This window comes from Odocoileus virginianus, chromosome 22 (genome assembly GCF_023699985.2).
Source record: "Odocoileus virginianus isolate 20LAN1187 ecotype Illinois chromosome 22, Ovbor_1.2, whole genome shotgun sequence".
Taxonomy (NCBI): Eukaryota; Metazoa; Chordata; class Mammalia; order Artiodactyla; family Cervidae; genus Odocoileus; species Odocoileus virginianus.
The window spans coordinates 31,501,810-31,524,512 of NC_069695.1; the positions used below are offsets into that span (position 1 = coordinate 31,501,810).

The following is a 22,703-nucleotide window of genomic DNA, read 5'->3' on the forward strand; positions in this document are numbered from 1 at the left end:
TTTAACAAAAGAAAGATAATCTAAATACCAACATGAATAAATAAAAGAGATTTATATGCCATATGTTTCATTTTATTGATGAAATAAGCACAGATACTTTGAAGTATGATAAATACTTTGTTAATTCAGATTAAATTAAAAACAGCAATAGAGATCAACTTTTATATTATCTACTTACGGCATTTTGTTTGAAAGTGGGCAAATTGTCATTTGAATCTTTTACTGTTATGATGCAAGTTGCAGTACTCATCAATCCAAAAAATTGGCCATCCATATCTTGTACTTTCATTATCAATGAGTATTTGTCTACAACCTGAAAACAAAGGAAATATGTAATTAGTTTTGAAAACCTTTGTATAAAGGAAACCTCAGTGGCACACACTTCTATTAATGTATATCCATGCTTTATTTGATTTCTCTATTTGTATATACCCGAAAGTATGGTAGACAGAAGAAAGCTGAAAGTAGGCAAAGCTTCAATGACAAAGATCCATAGTAAGAAAGTAGACTTACATTTTAAGTTGCAGGTAACAGAAGAAGGTTTTATGGGAGTCATATGGGGAGTACAAAATAGGAACATTTGAGTTTTACAAAGTGTTTTTAAAGAAGGTTGAGCATAATTGGGAGTGAACTGAGCTGGGATTCAAAGGAACCTGTTGAAGCCTCCTGCAAAGCTGGGGCATTAGCAATGAGGACAAAAAGCAAGAGTGATAGGAAAGTTATTTATAAGTCAAAATGCAGTTTGACTTGAGAATAGATTGTATGCATAGTTACAAAAGAAAGAGGGGTTGAGGATGCTGCTCAGGGGTCCTATTTAGATAGATGGGCAGACAGAGATATCACCAATCAATACAGGAAGACAGTGGTTCCTTAAGGAGGAAAGTACTGGCAAGGTTGGCAAGGAGGAGTGAAAAAAAATGTTTTTCCTGGTGTATATTGAATTCCATATTCCTGTGGGAAATCTAGTGGAAGCAGAGTGGCTTCCCTGATGGCTCAGTGGTAAAGAATATGCCTGTAATGCAAGAGACTCGGGAGATGCAGGTTCGATCCCTGGGTCAGGAAGATCCCCTAGAGGAAATGGCAACCCACTCCAGTATTCTTGCCTGGAGAATCCCATAGACAGAGGAGCCTGGTGGGCTATAGTCCAAAGGATCATAAAGAGTCTGACATGACTGAGCACACACACACACACACACACACACACACACACACACACACGGGAAATCTAAGGAGAAAGTTTCAGAAGACAGCTGATATAGATAGGTCTATAGATAGACCTATACTTAAGGGCAGCTCAAGGACCGAAATACCAATCTAGGGGTCAGCAGTAGCTGGACAGTGATTGAAATTATGGCAAGAATCAAATTTCCAGGGAGAGAGTGAGTGAAAATCACTCAGTTGTGTCAGACTCATTGCAACCCCATGGGCTGTACAGTCTGGAATTCTCCAGGCCAGAATACTGGAGTGGGTAGCCCTTCCCTTCTCCAGGGGATCTTCCCAACCCAGGGGTCAAACCCAGGTCTCCCACATTGCAGGTGGATTCTTTACCAGCTGAGCCACAAGGGAAGCCCAAGAATACTGAAGTGGGTAACCTATTTCTTCTCCAGAGGATCTTCCCGCCCCAGTAATCGAACCAGGGTCTCCTGCACTGCAGGCAGATTCTTTACCAACTGAGTTATCAGGGGAGAGAATAAAGGATGAGAAAAGCAGAGGATGTAAGGAACACTAGAATTTCATGCTTAGAAGTAAGAAGACTAAGCAAAGGACAGATGCTCAAAACAAAAGATCAGGGAAGCAGGAGGAGAACCAGAAATCCAAGAGAAGACAGAGTTTTCATAATTGCCAGCAATAGAGCTTTAATAATTAACCACTGGATTAGGCAGTTAGGTGATCGCAGTTGACCTTTGAGAGTGGAGTTTTCAGATAGTATGCTGATGCTGAAATGGACTCACTGGTTTGTGGCATAATCACCTCTGTTGCCTTCTCTTCATTTTACTCTTTTTTAGCCACTCCTTTTCTTTTATTTTTCATCACTTTCTATTTCCCTCTATGCCTTCCTTGGTCTTTATTTTACTCATCCTTCTTTTACAGTGGAAACTAACATTCCCATCCCAAAATATTCCTCCCAAAGCCTCTGCCACTCTCTAGATCCTCCTCTAAATGAAGTCTCTTCATCTCCCTTTTTCATTTCTTTACTTCCTGCATTGTCCCCTACAACACATTTCATGGTTATTACCCACAAAATTCCATTCGATTTTTTTTTATCAACTGAGCAAATCTGAGGTTTGATCCCAAATCTGTATCTTACAAGCTGTGTAACCCTAATTTATTTAATGTCTCTAAGTCTCATTTGTCAATATTGAAAAATTAGGAAAAATCCTTGTTTTCACTTGATTACCACATCCCACAGATACAGAAATATATTTATATAATTCCCTTCACACTTTCCCATTTATTATGACCACTGTGTGTTTTATCACACAGAATGCCACGATCCCACAAAAATGAAGTAATAATAAATAAAACCTTTGTATTTTGTTTATTCTTTTTGATAGGTTCTCACCATCCTTCCCTTTTGCTCTGGGGTCAAATACCATTGACTTCTTCTTTAATATCTCTCCCAGTCATATCGATCCTTCCATTTATGTTATTCTAGTTTTAGTAGGCACCACTGAAGTGTTCTAATAAAGCTACTTTGTACATGTGAAACTGATTGATCTGCTTCAGTCAGTAATGCAAGACTCTGGATTAAATATGGGCTGATGAAATGTATAAGAGCTACAATGAAAGATCAGAAAATACAGTGCAGTAATTTGACCAGGGCAAGTCAATCCATCCTTCTTACTGTCACCTTTCTCCTCCATAGAATGGATGTAATCCCTATCTAATCCAACAAGGAAATTATCAAGATGAATTAAAATTATGCATAAAGGATTTGAGCATCAAGTGCTATACACATAACAGTATGCTAATATCATCCAAATAGTGTTGCAAATTTTTAACAATCCACCTACTTTATCTTAACTAATCCTTTCCTGATTAAAAGTTGTTTTTTTTCTGTTGTTGTTTAGTCATTAAGTGGTGTCTGACTCTTTGCAACCCCATGGACTATAGCCTGCCAGGCTACTCTGTCCAGGAAGAACAATGGAGTGGGTTGCCACTTCCTTCTCCAAGTGTATATCGATAATAACAGGATAGGGATCAGGGTATAATCTATACTCATGGAACAAGCAAAACCAATTGTCCTACATGAGAACTGAGCTGGAACACTGAGCTAGAACCAACTAGTCATACACAAGAACTAAAATAATATTCAATAATATCAACTTTCACAAGTAATATCTTTTTTCTCACCCCTTCTGAATACCAATTGATTTTTACTTCTGTCTCTCATGGCTTCTCTTATATAAGGAAATAGAAATCATATTATAACAAGTCTTAATAATATAGCCAGGAATTCTTATTGTCATATGCCTAAGTAAAATAAAACGAGAAACTCTTAATCCACCAGCTTCTCAGGTGGCTCAGTGGTAAAGAATCCACCTGCCAATGCAGGAGACACAGGGGATGTAGGTTTGATCCCTGGGTTGGGAAGATCCCCTGGAGAAGGAAATGGCAACGCACTCCAGTATTCTTGCCTAGAAAATCCCATGGACTGAGGAGCCTGGTGGGCTTCAGTCCATGGGGTCACAAAGAGTCAGACATGACTGAGCATGTACACAATCCCAATCCATAGGATAGTAAATTATAGTAAACTGGAAGTGGTGGGTTCAACCCCCAGTAAAATAATAAATCTGTAGATTGTGGAAGTTACCTCTCTGTCCAAATAATGAGAGACTGTGGTGATCACACCTGTGCTGGGATGCACAGAAAACAGCCCAGGTGATCTTGGTGTCTGCTCCAAAATGCTGTACTTCAGGCGCGTGTGCATTGTGTCTGGTTCATCTCTGTCCGTGGCACAAACCACTCCCACTGTAGTACCTACATGTTTGGGGTTTTTAAAAAAAAAAAAAGGAGTCTTTACTTTCCAGAACTGCAAAATATGTTTAGGCATATCTACACTTCTCAAAGTTTAACATTAATAGTGGAAACCTCATTTAATTAGTATTTCTTATCAGCAATATTCCATCTTTACATAGTACTGGTGAAGATGACTTCAAATTTATAACGTGAAATATTTTAATGCTGAGAATCAAGATTTACTTTGTCTATAAACTATTCGAAAGTAAATTTACTAAAAATACATATAAATAGCATCCAAGAATAATTTCAACACATATTCCCACATATTGAAATATGGAGAGATAAACCATATCTCTAAAGTATATCAGGTTTTTCAAAATCAAAGTTTTGATTAATAATTATTCAAGGCTGACTTGGAATATAATTGGATAGATGATCATGCTGACCTTTAACATCTCAGTCTCTCCTTTCTATGATTTTCTTTTTGCTAATTCTTTACTTTGACTCATTCTTTCACCCGATTAGTATCCAAACCCCATTGCTGCCAGTCCTACTTAATCTTATTTCATGCTATTTACTATTCAGGGAGAATTTAAGTCAACTGTTGCTTCAGTTGGAGCTACCGGTATTTTTCATCAGTATGGAAAGTAAGAATATTGCTCTGGTAAAGGATTTCAGGTATCAAAGAGGACATACATGTGGCATTTTAAAGTGTAAGAAGAGTGTTTCCATGAAATTATAATGCATAGATCCACTTTGCCTATAGCCCTGTATGTGAAGCTGGCCTGAGGAACAATATATAGACACATACAATCATATACATATATACATATATTCATTGAAACTTTATATTTGAGGAAATAAAAGTCAAGTAAAAGTATTAGTGCAAGGAAGTATTAATTTTAAATAATTTTTTCATTATATTTTTAAACCTTATATACGTGTATGTATGTGTGCTTAAATATACATATATGTATACATATATATGTAGCCTGCCAGGCTCCTCTGTCCATGGAATTCTCCAGGCAAGAATACTGGAGTGGGTTGACATTTCCTTCTCCAGTATGTATACACATATATAAATTTGTAAAGAATATCCAAATACATACTTATAACTAACAAAAAGATTTTTGCAGTGGATCAATATGAAGACATGAAGTAATAATCTTATTATAAGGAAATAAATTATCTTCTCATAGAAAACTATGTATAAGCTTTATAAGACATACATTTTCTTTCTGCAATTTCACTGACAGGAAGACATAAACACTATTTTAATTCTCTGGATATAGAACACCTTTACTTATTATATAAAATCATCCTAAAATCTTGACTTGGAAATTCTTTTCCACAAGTGCTATCCTTCACTATTAGCAGAGCATCCTTTGCCCAACGCATCTGTGTGTGAGCTAAATTCAAGGAACACCTTCAGACTATCACACTTTTAACGGGTCTGAACTTACTGGTATGAGATACTTAAAGCATCCTGGGTTAATCTGGGCATCAAAGTGTTTGTCCTTGATTTTTCTCTGTTACTACCAAAGAGAGAGAATGTCCAAGGAAGAATCTAAAACCAATCATCCCTCTTTGAAAATAGAAAAATGTAAGACCCAGAGGAATCGGGTGGAGAGGGAGGTGGGAGGGGGGATCGGGATGGGGAATACATGTAACTCCATGGCTGATTCATGTCAATGTATGACAAAACCCACTGCAATATTGTAAAGTGATTAGCCTCCAACTAATAAAAATAGATGAATAAAAAAGAAAGAAAATGTAACAAAATCATACTTATGAGGTTAAAAACATTTTAAGTCATCTAATATAATTAAACTCATTTTATAGATCAGAGAACTCAAAGGAACTTCAATGAGTTCTCACAGTGAAACAATAACTGACCCTGATTCAAAAACTAGGCTTCCTAAACTCCAAACCAACTATTTTTATTTTTTTAATTGTACCATGTGAGTACTAAGGAGGTTAACATCTATAACACCAAATTATCAAAGCAAAATATAAAAAGAAAGAGCAGCTATAAGAAGCCAGTGAAGATGTAAATAACTATACTAGAAACTTTAATAAGCAAGTTAGCAAAGTCATCCTTTATGGTTCAGTTCACTTCCTTTCAACTTTATTGCAAGAGGTAATTCTCTGCTGGCTCAGCAATAAGGAATCTGCCTGCAATGCAGGAGACACAGGAGATGTGGGTTTGATCCCTGAGTTGGGAAGATCCCCAGGAGGAGGAAATGGCAATCCATTCCAGTATTTTTGCCTGGGGAATCCCATGAACAGAGGAGCCTTGCAGGCTACAGTCCAAAGAATCGCAGAATCAAACACAACCAAGCAACAACAAATACACAAACAACAATTTTCCATATTTCAAGTCTAGAAGACATCAAGAATGCCACATTTAAGGGCCAACTAAAGTGAAACACTATGGTTTTTCCTCAAGTGAGAGCAAGTGTTTAGGATGGAGAACATGTAATGCAAGTTTCTTTAAAGTTATTTCAGTATTCACTCTAAATTGGGAGTAGTAAAACAGTACTTTAAAGAGAAGAGATAAATAAGAGCTTAAAAAATTGTATACTCAGTGGATGTCATTCAACACCTTCCTACATAAAACCTAATAAAAATATCTATACTGATTTTAGTTTTATTATAGTCTACACTGCACTGCATATCCTCCCTTGGAGCTGGGGATAATGATAAACCCACATAATAATAAAATGAAATAAAGTATAAAAGCAAAATATGGTACAAAGCTTGAATAACTGTTATCTGCCTTTATAATTCATTGGTATAACAGCAACCCCACAAACTCCTATGTTGTTGTTGTTTAGTCGCTAAGTCATTCCGACTCTTTTGCAACCCCATGGCTCTCTGTCAATGAGAATTTCCTGGCAAGAATCTTGGGATGGGGTGCCATTTCCTTCTCCAGGGCATCTTCCTGACCCAGGGACTGAACTCATATCTTCTGCTTGGCAGGTGGATTCGTTACCACTGAGCCACCTAGGAAGCCTATAATATCAAACTCCTATAATACCTTGTAAATTACACATTGATTGAATCTGATGGGATTATATGTATCCAACTAAGTAGATATGAGCCCAATGATCTGGCACTGAGTAAAAACTCAATCTCTCAAACGATGTATATAAACATTTAGTAGAGCATATTGTGCTCTTCAATGTCATCTTACCAATTCTACTGCTTTCTGGAACTTCAAAATTATAAATTGCTTCTGTGAAAATAGGATGGTTGTCATTTTCATCCTCCACTCTGATGGGCAGTGGAAGAGGGAAGTCTGCTGAATATCCGTCTGCAGTTGACGCATAGGCAATCAGCTGTAAAACAGTGAAAAGCAAACTGAACAGTCCATTTTGAAAGATTCCAGCAAGAATACTACACTTTATCCACTACCTTCTCTGAAAATCTTTTCAGTAATAAATCATTCCAAAAATTTCTATTTAATACTTCTTTAGTTATCAAAGCTTTGAAGGTAGAAAGACTTTAACTATTAATAATATAGTTCAAAGTATTCCGTGTTTGGTAGAAGTGGCTACACTTCAAATAAAACCTAGGTCAGAATACAGCGTGTCAGAGAATACTCAGACCATTAGACTAAGGAATTAAATGTGAATGTAGCAGGGTGGATTATAGTCCTTATTCTCTCCATAATCATAAAATCATATAGGGAGAAACAAGCCACTTCACTGCAGTGGGAAAAATCCCAACTTCCTCATCTAAATAAAGCAAAGATTACCAAATTCTGTCACTACTAAGCCCCTTAATTATTTTACCTCATAGATCACATATTTGTAAGAGGTTTTCTCACAAAACCTCTACATTTACTTCTGCGTTCCTGGTTAACCAAAAGCAGTGTAAAGTCAAATAGAATATATTTCTCTTCAGCGTGTGATTACAACACTGAGGTGAAAAATTTCCAGCCAAAAGTAAAGTGTCCCGTGGGGACCATCAGTCATGTTTTACTTACCCAGCATCTCCTCCTTTTTCTTTTAGGAAGAGAAGCCCTCTTTTCTATGGAGAATCAGCTCCCCTGAACCACAGGAATAATTACATAACCCCAGAGCATTTATCATATCATGCTGAAAATTGTCTGAATTATTACACTGAAAATTAAGTGACTTATTCCCCATTGATATAAGCGCATCCTTATCATTATACTGACTTACTGTGCCTTGTTTGGGCTTGGTCTTGCACTTTTGCTACATTATATAGTTCTCAGATATAATCAGATAATCATACATGCTGAAGAAAGACCAAGAAAGAAAAAAAAAAAGGAGCAAAAGAGGGACATTGGAAGAAGACTCTTCCAATCAACTGTGGCCATGTCCTAGAGACAGGAGAAAGGACCATGACCAGAGAGAGAAGGAAAACCTCAGAAGCAAAACTAACTTCTGGAAATTACATCCAAATGCAATTAAATTTCTTGGCTTCATTTTAGGCTTACCTAACAGAAGCTGAGATAAAGAGCAGACCAAGCATTCCAAAATATTATACAATCTATTTTCTTTGTCTTTAAGATGCCCTCTAAAAAGAGAGTGCGGAAGACAGGAAAGAGTAGATGGAGTAACAGAAGAAACATAGTTTAATCACTTAAAAGTCATGTGTATCTGTAAAGCTCCTACATCAAAAACATCATATTCTTCACGATCCACAGGCCGGGTACAATACAGATTTCCAGTGTCTCTTTCTATGAAAAACAAATTTAAAGGCTCTTTGTCAACTCCACGCCCACTTATGGAGTAGAAGATGGTATAGTTCTGTGCAGCATCAGATTGAACCTAAAAGGAAAAAGCATATGTAAAAAAATGTTCATTAAAATGCTGTTTTTTTAAATACAACTTATATGTTTACATTTTTTATTTTTAAAAGATTATTTTAAGAATAATCACCTTTGTTACTTCATCAACATGCAAAATGGTGACAAACTATGATAATTTGGCAAAGATTTTTTAAAAGCTCCCAAATTTAATGATGACAACGTTCAACATAAATAGTAACCAAAGAAAACCTAATTGAAAACAAAAAGGCATAGTTTCCCATCTAGTGATTTGGCAAAGGTAGAAAAAAAAACAATACTACCCATTGTAGACAGGGATGAGGCAAACAGGGATTCTCATATCCTGATGAAAGGAATGTCAATTGGAATGTTTCTTAGGGAGATGAATTAACAAAACTGAAAAGAATGACAATAAACAGAGAAGACTCTTCCTGGCATAGGAAACAGGAAGTGCAAAGTGATCAGACCAGGGTTATGTCTGGAGTGTTCAAGGAGGGCATTGTGATTGAAGTAAAGAGGATTAAGGGAAAAGAAAGTCGTAGAAGACGATGAATGCAGTAACAGGGCCATGGCATAGAAGAGAGTCCAAGGATGTTGGCTTTTTCTTGGAGTCAGACTGAGAGCCACTGGAAAATTTAAATAAGAGTAATATCCAATTTATGGAGTTCTGGTGGCTCAGTGGTAAAGAAACCCCCTGCCAACGCAGGAGATGCAAGTTCCACCCCTGGATCAGGAAGATTGCCTGGAAAAGAAAACAGCAACCCACTCCAGTATTCTTGCCTGGGAAATCTCATGGACAGAGGAGCCTGGAGGATGATAGTCCACAGCATCTCACAGAGTCAGTCGGATACGACTGAGTGATTGAACAATATCCAATTTATATTTTAGAAAGCTAATTCTTGCTGTTCTGTTAAGATTAGACTTGGGTGAGAAGAAAGGGAAGAAACAGGAAGGCCATTTAAAAGTTACTTCTAAAACAAAAAGTTACTCTAAGAATTCAGGAGAGAGAATTGCTAGCGTGGCAGCAGCAGCAGTTGTGAAAAGCAGTTAGATTCTGGATAGAATTTGAAGATACAGCAGGCAGGTTTTGGCAATGGACTGGCTGTGTGATGTGAAGACTATAATCCTATAATAATAAAGGAATTAAATAATAAAAGAATAATAATTAAATAATAAATTTGTTAGGTTTTTAATTGTGAAGAATGGTTGGATATGGTACATTGGGGCTCAACATCTATTTCATTTGGAGAAGGAAATGGCAACCCACTCCAGTATTCTTGCCTGGAGAATCCCATGGACAGAGGAGCCTGGCAGGCTATAGTCCATTAGGTCACACAGAGTCGGACACAACTGAAGCAACTTGGCATGAACGCAGTAAATTCCTATGTATTAGTTCCTTAAAGAGAAGTATGCTCTCCACAATAAAACCTTACCAAACAGACTCTACTACGGTAACAACTGAAAGGATGGAGCTGCCATTCACTGAGATGGGAGGACATTTTTTATAAGAAAATCCAAATGTTTGATTTTTATATGTGAAGTTTGACATATCTACTTAACATCCAGGTGGAAATCTTAATTAGGCATTTTGGGCTGGAGATAACGACGTTTTAAGTTTCCAGTGTGTAAAAAGTACTTAAAGCAATGAAGCTGGAGCAATGAGAAGCTTAAAGCAATGAGATCACTGAGAACATGAATATAAATAAACATGAGACAAGGTTCATAGGTGAGCTCTCCAAAGTTTAAGACTGAGGGATTGGGCTGGTGGGGAATAGGGGGAAGTGGGAGTGAGGATGAACCAGCAACATATACTAAGAGGGAGTGGCCAGCGAAGTAAGTGGAAAACTGGGTGAATGTTGTCCTGAATGAGGAAAGGGAGAGGTCGGCTAAGTCAAATGGACACACACATCAAGGAAAATGAGTACTGATTTAACAGTACTAAGGCCATGATTACCTCTGATCAGTATAACTTTGGTAGTCAGAAATCAATTTCTTAATAGGCCTCATCAGTGCTTAAAGTACAATTACCTAAAAGAAGAAACAAAGGGATAGCAGTGGATAGTTTTCTACAAGCAGGAAAGACACTGGAAGCATAGTTAAAAAGATAAATAAGCAGGACACAGGTGGCACCATTAGCATTCAACATTGACCAGAGTAATAGAAATTCAAAGGAAAAAGGTAAGCTCCATGCCATAGCTCTGCCTCAGTCATTATTTTCACTGCATATTTATTATTTATTTTCATGTATGTAAAGTAAATCTGAACCTGTTTTTAAAAGACTTGTTTTTAGGGAAAAGTTAAACTACCTAGCAGAGCACACATGGCCCATTCCGGTTGGACCCTACCCGCCGTTCTGCCCCATCTCCCTGTTCCACTCCCATCATACACAGGAAGACTAAGCTCTTGAGAGCTCCTATGAGGAACCATACTTGCTTTCACCTCTGTCCCTCTTTCTTCTTCTGCAACAATTAACCTGCATGACACTCTCCCATCCTTCAGCACTGAGCTTAGTTGCTTCCCTTCTAAGTCTTTTTTTGTTTTTTACCACATGTCATCTCAGGACACGGTGCTCACCTCATGAATTCTCAGATCACCCCAATCCATTCCCATCTCAGCACTCATCACTCAATGTTACAATCTTATCTGCCTACTTCTATCTTCCCCACTAGATTAATATACTACAGAGCAAGTGTTAGTCACTTGGTCACATACAACTCTTTGCAACCCCATGAACTGTAGCCCTCCAAGTTCCTCTGTCCATGGGATTCTCCAGGAAAGGATACTGGAGTAGGTAGCCATTCCATTCTCCAACTCATCTCCCTGACCCATGGATCAAACCCACGTCTCCTACACTGCAGACAGATCCTTTATGGTCTGAGCCACAGGAAAGGTCATGAGAGCAAAGGCCATGCCATGCTAGGTCACTTCAGTCATGTCCAACTCTGTGTGACCCTATGGACTATAGCCCATCAGGCTCCTCTGTCCATGGAATTCTCCAGGCAAGAATACTGGAGTGGGTTGCCATGCCCTTCTCCAGGAGATCTTCCCAACCCAAGAATTAAACCCACATCTCTTAACTCTCCTGCACTGGCAGGCAGTTTCTTTACCACTAGCAATACCTAAGAAGCCCAAATGACTAAAAATGTATTTCTAGCTTCAGTACTTAGAGCAGTGTCTTCCACAGGACAGAGTAGGTGCTCAATAGCCAGCTATTAATGAAAGAATAAATTAATAAAGATCATTTAATGGCTATAGAGTCTTTATCATATTATAATTATCAGTTTTTAGTGATTTTCCAATTTTTCTTATTATTAGCTTTTTAGTGATTTTACTCTTCATGAATATCTTCAAATCTGTTGATTTTTAAACGTTTCAAGAGTTATTAAAACCTGAACAAAACAGACTCTTGGAGCCAAAGCAATCCCAGTCAGAAGGAATGGAAAACCTACCTGTTGAAGAAACAAGGGGAAAGGTCCCAGGGAATTCTCCTGCATTGAGCAGGGAATAGGCGCCCATCTCCTTTTGGAACGCCTGAGAACAATTTCTTTAGTGTGTCTTTTCCTCAATACCTGAATCGAGAGAAAGACAATTAACAATTTTAAACAAAAAGCATCAGAGCCTACTTCATTGTAGAACAGTAGATGGACCATTCTCCAGAATGTCCATGCTGAACCTAAAGACTAGATAATACAGTCTTCTCTGAATTAGGTTAAAAAAGTGTAACCAGACTTGAAAGCTTTCATGAACCAAAGAATTTCTCTTTGCATACATTTCTATATTAATCCTGACCAAACTTTCAGATTAGGAAAATCATCACTGTAGTTTCGGTTCTCTCTGTTCTGTCCCAAAATGAAACAGAGAACGCATCCTCTTTCTAACAATCTATAGACAGCTCTTACTTATTCTTTCTGCTAAAACCTCATACTCTCAGGTGAACCAGAGTGAGATCACGCATTTTCTTCACTGCCTGAACACTATAACTGCACTGTCCAATATGGAAGCTACAAGCCACGTGTGACCATTTTAAGTTAATTAGAATTAAGTAAAATACATATTCCATCCTTCAGTTGCACTAGTCACATGATAATTGTCAGTAGTCATTAATTAATTAATGCTGGGTGACCATATCACACAGTGCAGATTATAGAACATTTCCATCATTGTTGAAAGTTCTACTGGAGTTTTCAGTGATTTCCATTTCATTTCATGGTATAGTAAGGAAGATGCAGTATTTCCTGAGAATTAATTAATAATACATTAGACAATTATTAAAGTGCTAAGCAGGCATTTAATAACTTAAATGACTTTTTCATTAATATAATACACTTCACACTGATTAGTTGTAATTCACTATGGCCTTCCTCTTGATGTAGAATCTAGAACGATAGTGACTAATCACTGAGTGATGGCTGATACCATTCAGACACATACATACTACAGGATTTCCATCCTATTTTAACATCAGAAAGATGGTGGCACTTAAAATCAACCCCTTATTCACTGGGAACTACTGCACTTAGTCTTAATTTAACATGCACCTATTGACTCTGGGTCAGGGGTAACTGAGCAGTAACAGAGGTAACAAAAGGGATTCACTCATGCCCTTAAGCAACTTTGGATAGGTTGTTTGCACTAATAAAAAATTACCAATGCTACAATAGAGGGATTACCAAACTGACACAGGCAGGCAAAAGCAAGTAGACTTTGGAGGTGAAAGAAGCCTTCACAGGGAGGTGCCATTAGATTTAATAAAGCCAGATCCAAAGTCAATGTCTAACCAGTGTCTTTAATTTTTTTTTCCCATTTATTTTTATTAGTTGGAGGCTAATTACTTTACAATATTGTAGTGGTTTTTGCCATACATTGATATGAATCAGCCATGGATTTACATGCGTTCCCCTTCCCGATCCCCCCTCCCACCTCCCTCTCCATCCCATCCCTCTGCGTCTTCCCAGTGCACCAGCCCTGAGCACTCTAACCAATGTCAAGAAGAGAAGAGGAGGGAGAAAAGGCAAGCGGGAGGAAAGAAAAGCAAAGAGGGGAAGAAAAGAAGAGGAAAATAAATCTTATTTATCCTTTGTCTTCTTTGCAATTTTTAATGAGAACATTTAAATGAGAAGAAAAACACGCCTGAAAATATCAATGGACTTTGAATACCTTCTTCTGATATTCCAGGAGCACAAGAATCTCTTTCTGTGTCTGTTTCTTTGTGTCAGAGAGCCGTATGATGAAAGATCTTTTCTCATCAGACAATACAACAGCGTGGGCTGTGTATACTGACCCATCTTCTAGAACTCTGAAATCAGGATCACTGGACTGGATGTGGTCTACAGACCTGAGGCACTCTTTCAAATTAACTGCAAGTAAGAATTTTCAAATTGTAAAGTATGAAACACATGCAGAAAAGGGGGGAAAAAATGTTCTAATAATGTATACAGTCTTCTCAAAACCCGGAAGTGGAATGAAATGAACCAATCAGTCTGCATTTAGCAATATCTTAACCAGCCTCTTTACACTTATTTTTTTAAAGTGATCATTCTTTTTCTGTTAAAAAATATAATTCTTGATTGCATATTTGTTTAAATAAGATACTTAAAACTTTTATATTTTTCTAAAAGGCTTATGAAAATGATCTTCTTGTTGAAGACACACGCATGTCGCAATCATGACAAAGCTGAACTACACATTCCCACACACACCTGGATAAACAAACAGAAGAGTTTTTCTTAACAATATAGTAAGTCTTCTAAGATACACCTCTCTCCAGCCAGAAATTATACACATGAACCCAAAGAGTGACAGAGTATATGAGTTTGGCAAATAGTAAAATAAGAAAAATCTTAAAACTCTTCCTGCCCCACCCCAACCTCACCCAACTCCCCTGGGGACCATGGTTCTCTTTGTGCTGTTGTTCTTTGCTTTCTGGGGCTTCCTACTGAAACTCTGAAATTCTTCTCTCATGGGAATTTTCCCAAGTGCAAAGTTATAAAATACAAGTCTCATACCAGTGTTTCAATATTATATCTAGAAGTATCAAATGCATCCCATTCTTCCACTATCTGCCTTAACAGAAACCACATTGATAGGCTAATACCCACTTAAGTAATATCCTCTCAAAGAATTCATGTTACCCATGTGCAGTGTTTTCACTTTAATTCAAATCTGTCACAGATGGAAATGTTAAGTCAAAAAAAAAAAAAAAGAAAACTAAATATCTTTAGACATGATGACATATTTCCCTTCTGTTCACATTTTTACCAGAGTGATAACCTCTGGTCCATTTCCCTAAAGGAACACCCCTGACTTTTCTTTACATCCTTTCTTTACTTCCTTCCCAGGAATGGGACACTTTTTGAAAAAGTAAATTTGGTATCTCTGGGACAAGCTTTATCTCTCAACAAAATCATGATATTTTCCTCCAATATTCCCAGTACCATGGAGAAATTCCACCTGAACAGAGCTGCCCGGCTGTTGGGAAAGTTTGAGGTTCCCCAGCTTCTCAATGGACAAATGACTGATCAAAACCAATTTTGAAAGGAACAGCTCACCATGTAATAGTTCCCACTGCAGCCATAGCATTGACAAAAATTCTGCTCCTACTCTCTGAGCTCCTTACCCATGTCTCTCAAATGCTTGGAATCCTGGAGTAATGAAAGGGCTACATTCTACATATAATTATTTACATAATTTTTACTGTTAAAACATAAATGACTTCAAAAGCATGGATTAGAACATTTGCCTTAGAATCTATGACAGAATTCTATAGAGTTATAAAGAACATAACATATATTTTAACATATCTTGAATTATATCTAATTATATATATATTCAGGCTAATTCCAAAGCAAAGATTGGATAATATGCCCTTTCCAGCATAAGTAAATTACATTTCTCTTTTTTAAAACATTGTTTGGAAAGTGCTCACCTCTGCCGATCAATTTGTCTGCCTCTAGTTTGGAAGGTATATTAAATATCTCCTTTTTGCAGGCTTCACAAGCAAAACTGAAAACCTAAGGGAAAAAATGGTCACATTAATACAGTATAGAATAGAGAACAAAGTTTTAGATATGCAAAATAAGTCCTAGAGATCTACTGTATAGCATAGTGCCTACAGTTAATAGTACTGTATTGTATATTAAAATTTTTGCTAAGAGGATAAAACTTAAGTGTTCTTACCAAGATAAAATAATAACAATAAGTGAAGAAGGCAAGAGAAAACTTGGAGGTAATGGATATGCTCATGGCATAGAGTGTGATAATCTTGCAGCTACATACTTATCTCCAAGCTCATTGAGTAGTGTGCTTTGAATATGCACAGCTTTTTGTGTGCCCATTTCACCTCAGTAAAGTAGTTTTTTTTTTTAAAGAATTAAGAACAAAGCCATATGATCATATCAATAGGTGCAAGCAATTGACACAATCCAACACTGATTTACAATTAAAAATTTTCAACAAACTAGGAATAGAAGAGAAGTTGCTCGACATGATAAAGAGCATCTAAGAAAAGCATCATGATTAACAGAAAAAGACTGAATGCTTTCCTCTGACTTAAGGAACAAGACAATGATGCCTGCTCTCACCACTTCTATTCAACATTATACTGGAGCTTCTAGCTTCTAGCCAGGGCAGTTACACACACACACACACACACACACACACACACACACACAATAAAAGGCATCGAGATTGGGAAAGAAGAAGCAAAATATTTTCTATTTTCAAATAATATGATCTTGTATTACACATAGAAAATACTAAGGAATCCACTAAAAGACTATCAGAAATAATAAATGGTTTCATCAAGGTTGCAGAATACAAGGTTAACACACAAAAACTGATTGCATTCCTGCCCACTAGCAATGAAATGAATCTGAAACAAAAGTAAGCAATTTCATTTACAATAGAAAATCCATCTTCATAGATCGAAACACAAATTCCCAAAATTCATCTGGCAGATTCAAGGCACTCCCTGTCAAAATCCCAAATAGTTTTTTTGCATAAATTGAAAATCAATCCTTGAGAAAATGCAGGGCACTAAAATACCCAAATTTACTTGAAAAAGAACAAAGTCGAAAATTTTCCCAATTTCAAAACTTATTACAAAAATACAATAATCAAGGCCAAGTGGTACTAGCATAAGGGTAAACTATACAGATGAATGGAATAGAACTGAAATTCCATAAACAGGTCTTTATGTTTTTAAAAATACATTACTGGTCTGGTTTGCTGCCATTTATTTTAATATTTAAAATACATGACCATAAGAGAAATCAGGCTTCTACTTTTTCTTCATACCATCTTCCTAAAATGAGTTAGGGAGAGTTCCAGTTTTTTTTTTTTTTCCTATTCTTTGAAACAATTTATAAAAGGTAGAGATTATCTGTTCCATATATTTATGGAAGAATTCACCTATCACACAGGTCTAGGCTTGATGGATATGACCGTGTCTGTAAGTGGAGACATTTGGCTTCTAATTCAGTGTCTTGATAAGTCTATTTAGAATTTGTACACTTTCTCAAGTCAAAGTTGGCAATTTGTACCTTGTAGAAAATTGCCTATTTTGTCTCTTTTCAGATTAACTAGAATAATATACAAATATTATTATCTATTTTTTAAAACATCTGTCCTCTCCATAAATATGTCTGTTTTTATTCCTAATATTGTTTTATCTATACCTTTTCTATTTTTCACTTGTGCAATTGTAGCAGACTGGTCTGTACTTTCAAATAATAGTGTTTGGTTTTGTTAATCTTCTATATTGTTTCATTTTGTAAAAAACTGTTCCTCTTAAGATATATTCTAACTACACATATATTTTAATAAAAAATAAAAGGAACACTGGGGCACTTGCCTTAAAGTTATAGTTTGCCTTAAAGTTATAAAGTTTTAGAAATAAAACATTACTGTTATTTCAAAGTTCCTATTTAACTCTCCCCAATTGCATTTTCTTCCCTGACGGAGGGACCTCTCCAAATTCAAGTAAACTCTAACAGATGATTTTTTTCTTGGTAAATCATTTACTTCCCCATTTCCACTTAATTGTATCCCACGTGTATGCACCCCTAAAGAAAACTGGTTCATTTTATCAGTTTTAAGCTTTACATGTATATAGTCATAGATAATTGTAAGCAACTTGATTTCTTTGCACAAATTATGTTGTGTAATTTATCCATGCTGAATATATAGCAGCAGGTCATTCATCTTTGTCTCTGTATAATAAACACCACTGGAAATGATGTACAATTAATTCAAAGGGAAAAGTATGCTATAAAGGAAAATGTTTTTTAATTCCTTTTGATGAGTCCTTTTAGCAAATTATAGATTAACCATGTCCAAGTACATACCATTTATAATACAGAATAGATAAAGTAGGTGGGCAGACAGAAGTATCACCAACCAATACCAGAAGAGAGCAGTTCCTCGAGGAGCAGAATACTGGCAAGGTTGGCAAGAGAGGTGAAAAAAAATGAGTTTTGCCTGGCATATACTGAATTTTATAATCCTGTGGGAAATCTAGTGGAAGCAGAGTGGCTTCCCTGATGGCTCAGTGGTAAAGAATTCACCTGTAATGCTGGAGACTGAGGAGATGCAGGTTCAATCCCTGGGTCAGGAAGATTCCCCCTAGAGGAAATGGCAACCCACTCCAGTATTCTCGCCTGGAGAATCCCATGGACACAGGAGTCTGACAGCCCAAAGGATCACAGAGAGTCTGGCATGACTTAAGCGCTCACACACCTACAGGAAATCTAAGGGGAAAGGTCCAGAAGACAGCTGGATAGATAGACTTATACTTAAGGGCAACTCAAGGCCAGAAATACAAATCTGGGAGTCAGCAGTAGCGGGACAGTGGTTGAAATTATGGTATGAATCGGACTTACAGGGAGAGAGTGAGTGAAAGTGGCTCAGTCGTGTCTGACTCTGTGACCCCATGGACTATACAGTCCATGGAATCCTCCAGGCCAGAACACTGGAGTGGGTAGCCTTTCCCTTCGCCAGGGGATCTTCCCAACCCAGGGATGGAACCCAGGTCTCCTGCATTGTAGGCAGATTCTTTACCAGCTGAGCCACAAGCGAAGCCCAAGAATACTGGAGTGGGTAGCCTATCCCCTCTCCAGGGGATCTTCCCGACCCAGGAATCCAACCAGGGTTTCCTGTATTGCAGGCAGATTCTTTTTACCGTCTGAGCAATCAGGGATGCCCTAATATAAGGGAGGGATGTTGCACAGGATGATATTCACATATAAATTTCAGTTATGCTATTTTTCCTGAAATATAAAGAAATGTAATATTATGTTAGTGAGACTTGGATATATTACTGAAAATAGTTAAAAAAAAATAAAACCACCATTAGATGACAAACTTTTAGAGGTATTTTAAGAATAACTGATGACTGCCCAATGAAAAATACAAGATACAAAATTTTTTTTAATATTAATGAATTCTGGATTGACTGAATTATAAAAGAATTTCTTTTAATGAGGAACCCTCTAGAACAACTTTAAATATCTGACTGATAGAACCTACAGTTGTAAGCAACTTTTAATTAAAATGTAACAAACTATGTTTTTTTTTAAAAAAAAATGATAATATAAAGTATTGTCTGTGCTAGTTTGGGAAAAATTAATTGCTTTGTTTCATTTCACAGTACTGTCCAAATTTAATTAATCATATCATAGAAAGCTTATCATACAAATCATCAGGTCCTCACAGAAGTAATGCTAAGAGAGAATGAAAACTAAAGGTGTACCTGCCAGTGTTTCACTTCTGTACTATTGCTCAATTTTAGAGTGAATGCACAAGGGAGGCTTTCTAAAATGACACCTTTCTCAACGAGGAAAAAGAAGCCAAAGAACAGGAGTTTACAGAATATCTGAAAATAAAGGATATCTTCTTGAGCATAAAGATAGAATTTTCAATTCATCCTTTCTCCTGTGGACATTGGCTGTCTCCAAGAGAAATCTTACCTTTCAAACTCTTATCACCTTGAATTGTAAGATTTACCTTTCTATATTCTCAATGCTTTGATGAGTCTACTAAATTTCTTTCTATCCAAACTCCGTAAGATGGGATCCTAGTTAAATGGGAAGTATAATTAGCCACAGGTCACCAGAGATACCATATATGGCATGGCAACTGTCACAAGGATTACAACAGGACCAAAAAATGTGCACGGTTTACACATATTTAGTGACTCAGAAAGTGCAGTAGAATATAGCTGTATCTCAGTATGAACACCAGTAACAATAACCTTCTTTGAATAAGATAAATAAAGATGCACTGATGTAAATAAATACAACTCTGACTTCCTAAGCACACAGTTTAGAAATAAGCTAGTTCTCCTCCTTTTTTTGTCCTAAGCTTTTTTTTCTCACCAATGCAAAAGATAATGGAAAGTATTATACTCACTTATATCTTAAAAAGGTGAATATGTCAAATGTTATCAAGAAAAACAATAACCAAAAAGTCTAGGAAAGGAGTCATATTATTCTCATTATTTAATGCTATGAATTCTGGGAAAAGACACAACACACATAGGTTGTCAACATTGGTTGCAGGTAGAATTCCACACACTTCAAGGGGAAAAGTATGTTATAAAGGAAAATGCTATTTTTAATTCCTTTTGAAGAGCCCTTTTAGCAAATGCTAGATTAACCATGTCCAAGTACATACCATTTATAATATAGAATAGATAAAGTAATTCCCAAAGTGGATTTGATATTGCAAACAACATTAAATACACACGTAAAAGGATCTCATTATTTATAATAGAGGAGAAGACATGTGAGCAACTGAGCTAATATGAATTAGTTTTCACCATTCCTAACAATTTGCGTTACATTAAACGGAGAAACATTTTAAGAGACACTCAGTTCTTTCAGTAGTAATAGGAAGATCTGACAGGGTTCTTTTCTAGATTCTCCCTCTCCTTTCTTCCCTTCCCCCCGGCAGCCCCCCACCAGCCCCTTTCTTTGTATATGTGAAAGGAAACATGATTAGAATTTGCAGTTAATTGTAACAGCTTAGGGGCTTCCCTGGTGGCTCAGAAGGTAAAGAATCTGTCTGCAATGCAGGGGACCTGGGTTCCATCCCTGGGTTGGGAAGATCCCCTGGAGGAGGGCAAGGCAACCCACTCCAGTATTCTTGCCTGGAGCATCCCCATGGACAGAGAAGCCTGGTGGGCTACAGTTCATGGGATGGCAGAGATGGACACGACTGAGCGACTAAGCACATTAAATAGCAGTTTGGAGAACACACAAACTATACTGAGGCTAGAAGGGTGGGACAGGGATGCAGATTCAGAAGGAGAAAAGTGAAAAAGGGTAGATCCCACAAACTATGGGGTGGTTGCCTGGGAAAGTGAACACGTCAAAAGTATCAGTTCTGTGTTAAAGACCTGCTTTGAAGGGTTCTCACTTCAAACAAGGGATTGTCTTTGAGAGCTCCATTAAGGGTTCCATAAAATGAAAATTGCGTTTCCAAAATGCTATGCTCTGAATATTAAACTGAAAAGTGGAGAGGTCCTAGGAGTCAAAAGGAAATACAGACACAAGATGGTCAACAAGAAGTCTTGGGACTTCCCTGGAGGTCCAGTGGTTAAGACTCCTCTTCCACTACAGCCAGTGTGGGCTTCATCCCTGGTCAGGGGAGCCAAGATACCATTTAGAAAATTCTTTTAAAAAATAATCCTAAACAAGAAAATCGTTTACTAAAGCTGGTGTTATCTCTATTTAGATATACAGGCACCTTCTTGTCTTGCCACACCCGACACCCCCTGCCACCCAGACAGTTCCTTCAATTCTACGCCCTCCCCTCCAGCGAATACACGGGAAATCTTGGGAACCCAGCACCTCCACAGTTTCTTCTCTCTGTCCCCGAATTCCTTTCTCAGAGAAAGCACATAAGACTAAATTCATGCTTTTAAACAGCTTAGCTGGAAACGCTTTGAAATATATCAAATATATCAACTCTGAGAGCAGTTCTCATGTGTAAAGAGTCCTGTCATCAGCTAATTTTTTTTTTTTTTTTTTTGCAATAGCTGCCAGGCAGATCGACATGCCCATTTATACGATGCTTTGTCCATAAATACATCTTAGATCATAGCTACTAATTCTTTATTCACAAGTCGATGATTCAAACAGAGGACAAAGCTTGCACCCACTCGCCCTGCTTGGAGGCAGATGAGCACCAAGAATCCACCTAGCCAGAGTCGACCTGCTCCCGAGCCAGGCTGGTCCCTCTAGCCACCCGACCGCCAGCGCGGGGAAGTCGAGGTCCGAGGCTCCTTTCCAGAGAATGCCTAGAACGCAGCTCAGCGGGATCGCAACATCAGGGTTCCCCACTTTTTGCTTTGTGTCTCCCGAGTTCGAGAATCGTCCCAAACTTCCTCTCCGGGTGAATCTCATCTCGGGTCTCAGGTATCCCGGGCACAAAAGACCCCAGGCTGGGCTCTAGGCTTGTGCAGTCACCCCTGGACCCGGACAAAGTACTACCCAACCCCACACTCCTACCCCGACACTCCCCTCAGCCTGATTCTATCCGCTCTGCCTCACCCTACCCCACTCCCCCATCACAGCACCGAACCCCAACATCCAGCCCTAATTCAGCCGTCCACCCCCTGGCGCCCCAGGTACACTCTGCCCCCGGCCTGGTGGCTCGCGGAGGTAGACCACTCCCGTGAGTTGCTGAATAGCTATCAAACGAGGCAAAACCTGGAAGCCGCTTTTCAAGGGTAACTCATCCCGGGGAGCCAGGGACACCGCTCCAACCCCTCCATCCACCAATGTCCCCATCCCGGGGATCCCGGAGTGAGGGGCAACCCCTGTAACTCACTCCGTGTCCTATTCTTTGCAACAAACACCACGGACTGTAGCCCACAAGGCTCCTCAGTCCATGGAATTCTCCAGGCAAGAATCCCGGAGTGGGTTGCCATTGCCTTCTC

General features: G+C 37.9%; 1 protein-coding gene across 2 annotated transcripts in view; it reads right to left on the reverse strand.

The window, feature by feature from the left end:
- DSC3 (desmocollin 3) overlaps window positions 1-22,703 on the reverse strand; it is a 55,924-nt gene that overhangs the window by 32,216 nt on the left and 1,005 nt on the right. For both annotated transcript variants that reach the window (XM_020902004.2, XM_020902005.2), the window contains exons 2-8: window positions 15,690-15,774; window positions 13,922-14,121; window positions 12,214-12,333; window positions 8,610-8,765; window positions 7,160-7,304; window positions 3,815-3,981; window positions 179-313 (exon numbers count right to left, since the gene is read on the reverse strand). In XM_020902004.2, coding sequence (XP_020757663.2) covers window positions 179-313; window positions 3,815-3,981; window positions 7,160-7,304; window positions 8,610-8,765; window positions 12,214-12,333; window positions 13,922-14,121; window positions 15,690-15,774 — 1,008 coding nt within the window. The remainder of the gene's footprint in view (window positions 1-178; window positions 314-3,814; window positions 3,982-7,159; window positions 7,305-8,609; window positions 8,766-12,213; window positions 12,334-13,921; window positions 14,122-15,689; window positions 15,775-22,703) is intronic.